Source organism: Dermacentor silvarum, chromosome 5, assembly GCF_013339745.2.
Source record: "Dermacentor silvarum isolate Dsil-2018 chromosome 5, BIME_Dsil_1.4, whole genome shotgun sequence".
Lineage (NCBI taxonomy): Eukaryota > Metazoa > Arthropoda > Arachnida > Ixodida > Ixodidae > Dermacentor > Dermacentor silvarum.
In genome coordinates, this window is record NC_051158.1 from 99,064,927 (window position 1) to 99,079,076 (window position 14,150).

A 14,150-nucleotide genomic window follows, 5' to 3' on the forward strand; every position below is an offset into this window, starting at 1 on the left:
AAGACTGCAACTTTTTTTTTTCAAACGTAAGAATTGCAATTGTGATTTCTCGGCTCTTGAGTTTCCCAGCTCTTACGTCTTCTTTTTTCTTTGCGGTCCCTTGAAAAACGTATCAGCGGGGTTGTACTGTATTTAAGTTGTAGCATCCCCTCTTCACAATTTTTGAATTTTTTGTTTCTTTTCGAGCAATATGCATCTTTGTACCATCCCAAGAGATTTGTATGATTGAAATTCTACTGTGAAAATTTGCACTGCTGAAATGTATTGTGCCTTACTAATTACATTTTGTTTTTGTATTTGCATACCGTCGTCGACCAACTTGAGATTGCCCCCAGAAAATTGTGCAATACAAAAAAAAGGGGTTCACACAAAAAAAACGTCGCTTTATTTACCAAGCCTCTTGTCAATAGGTTTCTGCGCGGTGCTACGTTGTCATACCAAAAGATCATCAGCTTGCACAGTCACTGGCTCCTCACTGCCAGAGCCTGATTCATCTTCTAACAGCACCTGGCAAACTATTTTGTCGTCGGTAAGTTCAGCACAGAACTAGATATCGTTGTCAGCGTTGGTGAACTGCTACAACGTCATTTTGCGTATGCAAATGCTTGATGAGGTCAGCAGATGAAGGGGACTGATCAGGCTCACTAGTGTTGCAAAATCATTGCATGACGACAGCATTTCGCGTTGGATCGTGAAACCCGCATGGCGGAAGCAATGCCGGATTGTGTTCTTGGTCATGGTCTCCATGCATCTGAAAGCATGCCGACTGCAGAGATGAAGCCAACATCGTAGCTCTAGCCACTGTCCACGTATAGCACCATGCGACTAAGCACACGTGTGCGATAGAGCTACTTGAGAGTCCGGATAATCCCTTGGTCCATCAGCTGTAGGAGTGATGTTGCATTTGGCAGAAAGAATTTTACTTGCATAGCTTTGAGGTCCTTGACATCGCCATGTGCAACGCAGTTGTCTACTAGCATTACAACTTTGCATCCTTGATGCCCCAACTTTCGCTCCAGCTTCCAAATGTATTCTTTGAAAAGATGTTGCATTGTCCACGCCTTCTTGTTGGCTTCGTACAGCACTTGAACACGCGCTCACTTTAAGCATCTCGGAAGCACTCTCTAAGCATTTACTGCTAACAAGCATTGAAAGCTTTTCAGTTGCCAGAATGTTGTTGCCGACGAGGGTGGTCAGCCGTTCCTTGCTCTGCTTGCCACGGTGGTAGGGGTCCTCAGTGAACGCAAGTGTTTCTTCAGGTAGCAACTTATAAAACAGCCTGGTTTCGTCTCAGTAAATGTGTCCTCAGGCGCGAACTGCTAGAGCTATGACTGGAGCCTACCACACCAATAACTTGCAAAAGCCGACTCGTCCACAGCAGCACTTTCACCACAAATCTTCTTAAAGCTTAAGCTACTTCTCTTTTTAACATTTCGGAACCAGCCACCACTAAATTTAAAACTCTCGATGCTCACCTGAAGCGCCCGGGTTTCTGCCTTTTGATTTAAAATATCACCGGACACTGGTACTTGCGCGGTGAGCATTTCAGCCACGTACATCACAATAGCTTCCTCAAGTTTTGGGTGGTCACCTTGGCCAACGTTTTTCTGTCGGGATCCAGCAGATTCCTCGGCGGCTTCCAAAATCTTCACCTTATTTTTTATGTAGTTCGATATTGTCTGCTTCGAGATTTCGAATTCTTTTACAACGTCCGCTTGCGACTGGCCATTTTTACACTTACCTGATATAGGTGGCCTTCTTTCCCATTGTCAATCTGCTATAATTTCTTCGCTTCGAAGCCTTGGTCGAGTTGTAGACGAGACGACGAAGGTGGTGAAATCGGTAGCAGCTGGCAATGAAACCACTGAGGACGATCGGTTGTTAAGCCTAGCATCGCGGTATGCAGCTGAAGCAAACCACAATGCGTGCGAGAGGCAACACAAACAGTACCACTGACCAAATGCGACTGACGAGAGTCGTCGGCAATGACAGCTCAAAGGCTCGCAAGAGAATGCAGGAAGCGGTGCCTGCTATCGAGGCGGTACCGGAATTGGAAGCTCTGAATTGGCATGCGAGACGCGCGCAATGCTGGTCTGAGGCTGCAGGAAAACAAAACTACAGCGATGGTGTTTGCGTTTTCGGCAGCTTTAGACTTGCGATCCTGAGAACAAGTTGGATAAGAACGAGAAGAGTTTGAAACATACAAAATTTTGTTTGTTCTTATACAATGACTATGGAGCACGTGAAGGTACCTTGGCAGTGTCCAAATATTCGGGCAGGCCCAGAAAATCGGGTGTCCATTAACTCGGTCGGCAATTGCACCATCATTATGCTGTGAAAAAGACACACATTCTAATTCCACTTAGTGCCAGTAAACATTTTGTAAACCATTTCGCAAATCTTATACTGCAACCGCATGCACCTGAATTACCAAGGAGAGGTCGGCCTTTGGTCAGATGTTGCAAAATAGCTTTAGCACAACCTTCCTGTGTTTGCCGTGTACACTGTGAAACAAAATAAAGTTTTCTCGTTTGTAGTTGTCCAAATGGAGAAAGCGTCATCGTTTTTGTCATTATTGTGGCAAACACGCCAACTTTGCACAAACACATGTTAATATTGTTAGGGGTGCAAAAATAACATATCAGTGCTTGACTTTACAACTGCATTTGAAAACAATGTGATAAAATGGGTGGAAGCCTACAACAGGACTGTGGCAGTGTACCGTTTGGTTTCTCTGAATACAAAGTAAAATAGCACGACTGTCGCTTCTTCACTGGAAGCTTTGTTGATAGTGAACACCTGTTGATAGTGAACTTGAAGGCATTGTGGTGGAATTTTTTGTGAGCACTGTGCACGAGTTCTCCCGATGACAGCAGATTCAATTCATTGCAAAGGCAATTGAATCGCTCACTAGTGTTTCGCTTCACAAATTGAAAAGGCTTGACTTTTCGCATCAGCAAAGATCGATGAGCTTGTAGGGCATTGTAACGAGAGTGCTGCGGGAGAATAATTATCCACTGGGACAAAATGGCAGCACAGTAGAGGTCGCGTCACCCACTGCAGCCTGCAAACACTGTGCTGAATACCTGAAGCTGCTATCGATGGGAGAGGATCAAAACAGGTGCATGGCCAAGCAGTCACCTCAAGACGCCTGCAGGTCGACTGAAGTGATTCCTGGCATGCACCTCAGGTGCCCAGTGCATGCTGCTCATTGCCTGATGACAGAGTTGTGCATGCCTAGCCCTGCTTTGTCATGTGCTGTGGGATGTCATGACTCAAAGCGGTCCCAGAACAGGAACTCTGACACTTCCTTGGAGTTTTCCCCTCAGTATATGATACACCAAAGAATGTTTTGTAGCTCAAACACAGGGGTCGTCTTACATTCCTCACTGATCTATACTCACGTTACAGTAATCACTGATTTAGGCATAACTAAGAGACACAACAGGTGTAATGTTATCATAAAGCAATGTAAGTGCTACAACAGGCATCAGGGCTCTGGATTAAGCTTTACCATCTGAGGTGCTTCAACGTGCTCAGTAAAGCAGTATTTTTGCATTTTGTCCCAATCAGAATGCAGACAAGAACCACAAACCTGCTTATTTGTTCTAAGCACAAGAATGTCATACACACTTGAGCAGGTCGTGCTGCACGACCTGCTCGCATTTACCACAAGCTGACACAAGCAAGCAAAAGTAAGAGAAGTGCCGGTCACTGCCTACCTGAGCTGGTGCTTAACTGTTCCACAGTCTCCGCAGTCTGCACGCTCCTAGACTCGCTCCCTGCCTTGAACGAACACCCTACAGACTTGTCGGCAAGAGCCAAACTCCACTGCGTGCCAACCTCGACTTGACCGATGACCTTGGAAGGGATGTGGCATGCCGTTTTGGCAGTGATACTTTCAGCTAGGCTCATCGCATTTCTGAGGCCTGCAGAAAATAATGGGGGTGATTACAGTCCGGTTAAAGCATCAAGAACAAGAGGTAAATACAACATTAGAATAAATGCAGAGGCAGATTACACTGTACAGTTAAACCTGCTTATAACGAACCTCCATATAACAAATTCCTGGATATAACGAAGTTTTTCTGTTCCCCGCCGTTACTCCATAGAAGCGCATGTATTTGAGACCTCTATGTAACGAAGTGGCAGCGGGAGACCCCCTCGATATAACGAATTTCCCCCTCCAACAACCTAGAGATTTCGCCCCAAATTTTGTCATTTTTGCGCGAGCAGCAACCGGAAGCACCTTCTCCGCCGCGGCGGAATGCGAAGCGAGCGCACGTGTGCGAGGCGGGCCTGCATTCCTCGACCCGGCGATCTTGCCGTCGCAGGGGTGACCTTTCGCCCTCCTTTCATTCAAACCTGATCCTGCTGCTGGCTGCAGCTGGCATAGCCCGCCAAGCCGGCACTCTCTCCTTTTCCAGTTGATGTTGCCGACGCGCTGGTACACGCTGTGACACATCACTAGAGGCCGGATCTTTAGGCATCAAAAAAGCACGTTTTAGACCTCCATCGTCGTAAATATAGGCACAACAAATTTTACATAAATGCAAATAATTTCAAATGAAGACATGCACGGCCTATATCTACGATAGGAAAACAAGAAATGTTATTGTCTATAATGGCACAAAAGCGCCAATAGTTGAACATAGCCGTGCAATTGTCCCATAAAACTGCTGGACTAATGACGATCAATTGGCTTCATTCAATAAGCACACTGCTCATATTCATGTTCAATGACCACTGTACTCGAGCGTCGCATACAGTGAAACGGGCATGAAAAATACTTGAAAGCTGGGAGTACTGATTAAAAAAAAACGATACTTTATGTCTGCCTGATGCAATTAAATTAAGACACAACAAAAACAGACAAATAACAAATGCAAGAGAGACTACGATTTATTAAGAAATTAGCATGTTCTTAGATGAGGACTGTTAGGTACAACTCTTTGCAATTTTCTCATATACAATGACATTATCCGAATTGCACAGGCAAGACGTCCCAACACTGCCAAATACACTTCCGCTCATTTGAAGTGTACGTGTTTAAAGAAATATGTTTGGAGAGCACGTGGAACGTAGTCGAAGAATCACTGTGAAGATTTTGAAAACAATAGCAAACTACTACCATCTCCAGATTTTCGGATTCTAAATTGTGCCTCTTGTCACTGAGAATGATCTCATACCCTTAGAAGGAACGCCCGACGGCGGTGCACACCTTAAAAAGTAAATTACAAGTACAACAAAAGCTGCGTGCACATCACATTTTTCTTTCTTCTTTTGCTCTTCACTCTCCTTTCCCCTGACGGCTCTCTGCGGTTTCGCATTCGCCAACCGCTCGCGCAATGTCAGCGCGTCGGCGTGTGCTGGCCGGCGCGTCTCATTTCGATGCTGCTAGCAGTTGTTTTCCGGGAGTTGGTTGAACTAAATGACTAGGTTGAACCCCATAGAGTTCCGAACAGTCAATGTTGCCCGGTAACATGAATAACGGTCTCTAACTGCACTCGAAAGCAAAACTTCAGGCTAAATAGTGTTCATATAGGCGCCGATATTGAAAATAGGCATTTATAGGCATTTAGGCACAAACGCCAAAATAAGCATTTATAGAAAACACTTAAAAACACTTAAAAAGCCCTTCTTAACCTCTAATTCATGCTCATATATCAAAGTGGGGCGATAGGAGCGCAAGGAACAAAAAGGCATTTGCCTAAAATCCGGTCTCTACACATCACACTCGATGAGCGCGGACACGCACTGTCAAACGCTGGCGGCGTGTGGAAGCGCCGCTGGAGAAGCGAGCGAAGTGACCTTCGTGCTGTTGTCTATCGCTTCAACGCAAACTGAGCGCCGAGAACACACAGCACGCACAAAGCTACGAGCCGCCGATGCACCTACACTACTAGACTCTGCCCCAACCCAGATCACTTTCAAGATACGGCCCGCGCGACCGCGCGCAGTACGCAGTTGATACCAGAGTACAGTACAACGCCGCCCCGCTATCCCTCCCCCCCTCGCTCCCTCGCCGGTGCCTCGAGTGCAACGGACGAAGGCGCACTGCCTCCCTGCTTTTCTTTCTTGCGCGCGCGAGATTTAGACGCGGTCGTCAGCTCCCCTCGCACGTTTTCACTCGCACATACAGCATACGGCGCACAGCGACTGTGTTATCGCCCTTGGACTTTATATGGAATATCTATGAGCCAAAACCAATTTTAGGGCCACAACGCGTCATAGACACTATCTTTAGATAGCAAATACAGATCTCAAGGGCCATACTTTTCCTAGTGGAAACCGAAAATACGTCATAGTTGTCGCCCCCGGCACTTTGGGCGGCCAATGCCACCGTTAGGGTACCACCGTCAAGCCACCAAGCCAAGCAACATGAAAAGTCAAAATGGCCGCTCGGGCCGGCGCGGGGTGGCAGTTCGCAACCTATGATGCGGGAACGGTCCCACAGTTGCGACGCAACACCGGGGTTACCAATGCATTGGGTTCTATGAGAGCTGTGCCGGGACCGGCCGAAAACGACGTAACAGCCGGGAAAACGCAGCCCCCGGGAACATAACAGCAGGGTTCTACTGTAACACTATACGACACTACAACGTCATCGTGACGCTCGCTCTTCGTTTCCGATGCCTTGCACCTGGTGTGACATTCCAAGGATGAGTGCTTCGACCAAAACGGAAAATGGGTGCGCGTTACAATTGAGGGCGCGTTAGAATCGAGGAAATATGGTAAGCGTTTCTTTTTCAAATTTTCGTGCCAAACCTGCATATAACGAAATCCTCTTTATAATGAAGTTTTTCGGGAATTTGTCAATTTCGTTATATCCGGGTTTAACTGTATAGCCATGGAACACAAGATAATCCTTTCGGTTCAGTATTCATATAGCGCTACAAGGGACAATCCACATCAAACCTTTTTCTGTGCAGAATTTACAACAGCAGAATGTATCTCTAACACTTTTTCATCTCATACATGTTAACGCTATTCGTGTCGTTTGTACACCACTGCCGTTTATAGCAACAATGATCACCTCGTAGGAGATCTTTTTGCAGAACAAGGCAGCACCATCTGCACTCAGAAACTCTTCCATTGAGGCACCACCTGTTTCACCATCAGTAAGAATACACAGGCTAGAAACTGCGACGTGCTTCCAGAGCTCAGTTATGTCAGCGGCTTCCACCATGTTGGTATCACTACCATGGGGGTTCTTGCTCTGGTGCACAAAGCCCGCTTTTTTAAAACAGTAGTTAATGGTGAAAAATGGTCACAGCACTCCCGGTTTTCAGGATCACCAATATCATCGAATGCATAAGCTCATACTTCTTTGAGTCTTGCAAAATTTGCAGTTTCGTCTCAAGCAACACATTTTTGTGCTTTGTTAACACTATCATTTACAAGCTGGGCTGTCCGCTGCTTCGGGCCTGCTTCCGCGACGAATTTCCCACATAGTTTGCACGTTCACTAAGAAAGAGATTGTAGAAAGGGCGGAGCACTGCGCTACTTCGCATTTCACGTTTAGCCCTTTTTTTTTTTTTTTCACTCTCTCTCTCTCTGGATGGATATGAAGATGCAATGCAGCTGGCGCCTCTTGTGGCATGGTGCGCAGGGTCGCAATGCTCTGTGTCTTTTATAATCCGTGCACGGGTGAGATGCCCTGCGCGAAAATGGTGGCAGATACTAACTCGCACAGGCAACCTTTCACTTCACTTTATTACCTTAAAGACCCCCAATTTAAGGGGTGGGTACATGTATAAGTAATTGCATATACAAAAAGAAGTTATTGGTTAAATATGGCAGTTATACAAAAAGAAAATGGAGATGAGCAGGTGGTTGCAGTGACGTCGTGTGGAAGGCCACACGACATCACTGTCGTGTGGCCCTGTCTCAGCGTCGTTCATTGAAAGGGAACTTAGCAATACAAATGTCAAGCTGTCTGCTTTGAATAAGCCATCCAGTAGACATTACTTCGATTGTTGTATCTGTATTGAAAGATACGAACGCCATAGTGGGTCATGCTCTCCAGCCCTTTCTAGCGGGTAGATCCCTCCTGCCCTCCTGCGCTTTTCCTTGAAAAACACATATACATGCACTCATAATATGTCGTGCTATATGGTGTTTTAAAGCAAAGCTTTTGTTGCCTCTTCCTTCGGCTTTTCTGCTGCTGTCTTGCATGCCGCATCGGGCGGTGGGTGAGAGTGTGCATTGTGCATGGCAAGAGCATGGTAGGAAGGAAAGGTGATGCAAAAGACTCATTTAAACGTTTCCATTGTGTCGCATGCCCACAATGCCCTCTGTAGCTCCCTGGTCATCACCACATAAGCCTCTTGACAGCCGTAATTATCCGTGAGCCTCCGCAAAAGCATTGCAGAAACTGCAGTGCTTACTCTTCTATTAACGTGCAAGTCTCAAGGGGAAGTAGATAGAATGCAGAGGATGGGTAAAACCTACGCAGTTGCAAAACGAGTGAATAACAGCCTTGCCACTTTTCACTTGCAGTGTCTGTACAGAATGTGGGGGTGAGGGCGGGAGAGGGAAAAGCTGACGCGAGAAGACAAAGAAAAATAAAACAGCACTTCCAGGCAAACTAAAAGTACGGTACGGTAAATTTCTGCTATTTATGAAAAATAAACACCGTGTGTACCAGCTCACGTGGGCCGTGCAGATGTCAAGCCTCATTCGAATCGCCATAGGGTGTAGGCGACAACTTAAACCGAATTTTAGGTAAGGTTAGATTAACCTAACCTAAACTAGCACTTTCGCCACCATTCACAGGCATCGCGGGTGGTGCAGCAACTGCATCGTACAGATAGACATAGTCTTGTGACAATGAGTCAAACACTGAGGATGCAACTGGCAAGTGACGCAAAAGACGTTGGTAAGAAACAGTAGTCCCACAGAGAAATCGCTCACAGCTGAGGGCGATCGTTGGTAGTTTGCAACAATTATTTCTCTACAATTTATTGTCTCAGGACAGCTGGAAACAAATTTTCTGGGTTCTTCTTCTACACTGTCTTTTGTGATGGCATCGGGCATCAAGTGGAATATGATATAATTGTTTTGACCCACACAATTCTATATTCACATTTAATGCATTGTGGGAACTTCCAATAGAACGGCCAGCCTTAGTGGCCCAAACCTGAACACGCCTTGCCACCTGCATAGCACGACGGTGATAGGGTGTCGTACATCCCTCAAACCCCCATTCATTCAATCCTCTTTTACTGGAGCAGCTCAAGTATTAGAAGCAACAGCACGCCTTGAGCCCATGGATATACATACCAGATTGTGGACTGGGCCAACCAGTAGCAATCAGCACTTGCGGCTATTTGTCGTCGACGATGCAGAAGCTGTAAAGACAGCAGTAAAACAAATTAGACAAATGACTGTACACCCATCCAGGGATATGGGCCTAGGGCACTTCACCACATAACTGCCACAAAGTGAGACATATGCTCCCTGTGCAACCGGGAAAGAAGTTCTTTTAGATATGTAAACCTCACGAGTGTGTAGAGCTTGTCTGGGTATTTTATAAATGATATCGTAAAAATAGCATCAACAAAATTTAAGGCAGACACACTGCCTGTGTAATCTACCATCTTAGTTTTTTTACAATGTCGATCAAGGATGCAAAGCTACGCACATGATATATTGTCACAAGGCGGGAGACGCTTATTTAGAAGGCTCAGAGCTAAAGCATTGGATAGGGCAAGGCTGCCAGACCAACAGCAAAGTCCTCCTCTTCACCCGCTCCTCCTTTTCTACTTCTTCGTGCATACAATCGTGGCCTTACAACATGAGCAAGGAATGCAATGCACGTGGGTATAATGAGCTGATTCGTGCATTGACGGTTCACCTTTGACAGTGCGCTCGTTGGCAAGAGCAGCAGGGTGTGAGTTTGTTTACCTGCTCGCTCACCACGTACACATAGCATGGCACAACTCCAGAGCTCACACATAAGAGCTGCTAACGAGCTTTAAGTGATGGAAAAGTACAGTCACTACCCGAGTGCACAGGCAGCTAGTGAGGAAGGGAAATAAATGCAGCCATGTGCGTGACCACTGCTGAGCGCAATAGCACGACCACGGCCGCTACACACAAAAAAAAAAAGGTGCGGCCTGCTGCGTTGCGTCAATGGGCGAGCGCGTCTCGGCTGAGTTGACAGTTGCGGCAGCTGTTTTTGGTGAGGACACCACTGCTCCGGTACGCAAGGCAGACGTCGGTTCGTGCTACAATGTGCTTGCCTCAGGATTTATGCGTGTTGGTGTGCTTTTTCGTGCGCATTCTCGTGTGCTTTTTTGTGTGATCGTGTGTTTGAGCAACTTGCCTCATGTTTCTTGTGTGTTGAGTACGGTAGACAGATTTTTCTAGCGGTGTGATGCCGGTAAGCTGTTGTGGACTGCTGTGCAGCTCGAACGCGAGAAGTGACGCTACTGTGAAGTACCACGAATTCCCCTGCGATCTACAGCGTCGGGAAGTGTGGCTGAAGAATATTTATCGCCAAGGGCCGTCAGGGAAAGGAACCAAGTGGGAGCCAAGCGACAGGTCGCCGATATGTTCATTACATTTTACTGAGAATGACTACAAGGAGAACATGAAGATTAGGCTTTTGCTTCCGACTGCGGTCCCGACTGTTTCCCGGTTAACCGCAGTACATGCAAAAAAAAAAAAAAAAAAAAGGATATCAGAAACACGGGCAAGATGCAAGATGCGCAGCGCGCAAAAAAAAAAGAAAGAAAAAAAAAAGAAAAAAAAAAAACACCGGAGGCAGAAGGAAGAAACGTACATAGAACAAGCGCTTGTCATTTCTGCTTATCATATTTTGTTGCCACCGCTTCTTTAAGCGTTACTAATTTCACGTCATGCATCTTTACTAACCTGCCCAACCTGCCGCACTTGTCAGATTGCAGAGAACAGATAGAGGAAAAGTTATATTTCAGGAGCAAAGCCGTCAGGGCCCTTTGGCCACCCTCCTCAGTGCCTGCATCACTCACTGCTTCGTCTTGAAGAAACACGTAAATCCACTCCCGATTATTCGTAATAGAGCACTTCTTTTCATTTCAGGTGAGTCGAGTGGGCAGCTTTCATGAGGAGCATTGAGGCCCACTCTACAAAAGATTGGCACTCCTAGGGCAGACTTTCCACATATGTAGGGTAATCGGCACTTCTAATAACGACTTCAACATTCAACCTGTAATGTGCAACTATAAAATGAATTATTTGCGGACTGATTACAAGAAACGCGGCTGTGGAAGCGCTTCTCCGTGAACAGCTGGATGGATGGATGAGGGGAAAGGATGCTGCTGAACTAGAGTGACCTAGAATATGGGAGAGTGTCCACACCTTCTCGTGCAATATAGTAACGTCCCCAATGACAAAATTCGCACTGTCAACTGACACACTAGTGATAAATTACCTAGAGGTTACCTAACAGGCACACATATGCGATAAAACGCAGAAATGCAGCACCTAAAGCAAATAAAATGGCACTATAACGCGGCGCGCGCCTGCCAGTTTTAAATCCTAGGGGGCGTGACTTTTGGCGCGATCTTTAAATGGCTTGGAGCGCTCGTTGACAGAAAGTTGGTTCTTTATTCTATGGTTCACAGTTGCAGTTGCACTGAATTGCTCCTCGGGTTTTGTACAATGTTTTTGGTGCTAAAATTTAAAAATGCATTCTTGGTCGGTTGACCCTACCATCCCTACTTAAGAGAGAGAGAGAGAGAGAGAGACAAAAAAAAAAAAAAAAAAAAGAAGTCGCAGTTTCGCCCGAAAGGCGAAGCATCGATTGCGATAGCAAATTAGTAGAGAGCTCCACGAAGCAAGGATAGCAGTTTAATTGGCCATATAAAGTTGTAAACATTCGCTTACTGACTAAATAGACGAGCATGGTGTCACGCGCGCACATATAAAGATGAACACATCTCGCTTGATGATCGTGGTAACTATAGCTCGCTGTGAAAACGCCGGAGTGAGAAAGTGCGCCAGCAGCAGCGGGCAAATAGACCTTCGCGCTGTCTCTCGTCTCGCTTCAACGGGAACTAAACGTCGAAAGCAGAGCGCATACGAAGCTACCAGCACTCGGCGCATGCAAATCAAAGAAGATCGCTTTGAAGATAAAGCCCGCGCGGGCGGGCACTTCGCCCATGTCGCAGATCACTTTCAAGATACGGCGCCCGCGCTGTGAGCAGCAGCCGACGGAGCAGAACGCACCCCACACCCTCCCTCCCTCCTCGTGACGTCGCCCCCGTGCCTCGCGAGCGCTAGCTATATATGGAGCCGCGATTGCCGGCTCACCGTCGTACGCTCACTCGCTCACACAGCGTACGGCGCGCGGTGACGATTTTATCGCCGTTGGACTTTATACGGAACCTCACGGCGACGATGACGGCAACGCCGACGGCAGACATGCGCTTGGGGTGCCCATTTAATTGTGAGCTGGGCAGGCATGTAATGTGTAGGATAGGTAACCAGTGGACCATCAGAGTTACAATATGGGTACCAAGAGAAGGAAAGCGCAGTAGAGTACGGCAGAAACCTAGGTGGGGTGATGAAGTTGCGAAATTTGCAGGAGCAAGTTGAAATCGGCTAGCGCAAGACAGGGGTAATTGGAGATCGCAGCCTCGCAGGGAGAAGCCTTAGTCCTGCAGTGGACATGATGATGATGTTGTGCTTGGTTAGAAAACAACTCCAACGGTGTGATGCTCTGTCGAGATTTTTAGGCCCACCAACCTTAGAATAAAAAAAGCATTACAGTGGAATACAAAAAAATAAATTTAGTGAAAAATATCTATTATTTGATTATTTAATATTCTGACTTTATTAAGCTCGCAGACTTTGTTTCGTAATGAGGTAACAGCCACGCAGCAGCAATCGGTCTGTGCCGCAGACAAGCAGAAATGCTTATGAAATTTATTAATGAAATATTCACGTAACATCTGTTGAGGACTCAGCTGCTGTATACATACATTGGTTCTATCAGTTGATGTCGCTGCTGCGCGGATATGGCGTCTGCATTATCAATAGGTCCTTAAAGTTGGGCCATAGAAAATCACTCGGCAACTGTCATTTTAAAATTGGTATTGCCCAAACTACATGCAAATGAAAAATTATAAAATATTTGTGTCTATATGACAGTCATAAACGAAGGGGAAAATGGCTAGACGAAGATGGGGAATTAATAAAGCAAGAAAGTGTTTGGGCTTGGTTCAAACCCAACAATTAACAGCTTCAAAGTATAGTCGGAAGGTTGGCCCAGCATGCTAAACAGTGTATGTATGTTGGCAAGAGTTTGAGGGCATTACGGTCCGCTCTATGCTTTCATCTGCAATGCGTCTGTCAACAACTGGCCTCCTGAAAGTTGTTTCCTATGTAAGCATGTTTGTGCATGTTACAGCTCAAGAACTGAAGTTTTAGTTACCTCTTTCTGTGCCTGACTTGACAGATGAGCATGCTTATGAAAATCGGGATGTGTCAGTAGTATACTGAGTATGTTAACAGGCTATAATTTTCTTTGTCTTCAGGTTATTTTCTCACCTTCCTTGTATTTGTTGCACACTGTAGACCAATGAAAGTCCAAGCACAAAAGGGAGGATGAAACAGTAAATGCATAAATGAAGTTTTTTTTAATTACAAAATTAATGTGTCCTGCTTTGATGTCCTAATACATACCTGTCAACTTTTACAATTTTGTCACGAAATGTCAGATTTATAGAGATTGCTTATGATTGCTGTACTGACAGCCATAAATTTAAGATCTTTTCATTCGTGCCCTATTGAGGGCAAAACTGATCTCAACAAAATGAAAATATAGTCATTGCAGAGGCAGACTTTTCAGACCCACTCGGTTATTCAGACTCATACTCGCTATTAGTACTCTCACAAGTAATGGTAAATGATATTTCGGCTGCCATTACATGGATATTTTGCAAATACATATCATGAACATTTGTTTTTCTGTGAAGCACATTCTTTTTGCTGCAAATATAGTGCAGCATGCCTTTTCATAATGCATTTACATAAAGTCAGGTAAGGGTCCAAGAAAAATTGCATAATTCGGTTTCCTAAAGTCAGTTTTGTTTATAGTGAAGCATATGCAATGTATAGCAGTGAAGCATATTGAAACGTGTGAACGTACAGAGTTTGGA

General features: G+C 45.7%; 1 protein-coding gene across 4 annotated transcripts in view; it reads right to left on the reverse strand.

The window, feature by feature from the left end:
* Window positions 1-11,275, reverse strand: part of LOC125945918 (gastrula zinc finger protein XlCGF57.1-like) — a 29,514-nt gene extending 18,239 nt beyond the window's left edge. For 3 of the 4 annotated variants that reach the window (XM_049668308.1, XM_049668307.1, XM_049668305.1), the window contains exons 1-3: window positions 10,882-11,275; window positions 9,286-9,353; window positions 3,723-3,929 (exon numbers count right to left, since the gene is read on the reverse strand). In XM_049668308.1, coding sequence (XP_049524265.1) covers window positions 3,723-3,915 — 193 coding nt within the window. In that variant the 5' untranslated portion in view covers window positions 3,916-3,929; window positions 9,286-9,353; window positions 10,882-11,275. The remainder of the gene's footprint in view (window positions 1-3,722; window positions 3,930-9,285; window positions 9,354-10,881) is intronic. The other variant, XM_049668306.1, reaches the window with a different exon arrangement.
* Window positions 11,276-14,150: the final 2,875 nt, after the last annotated feature.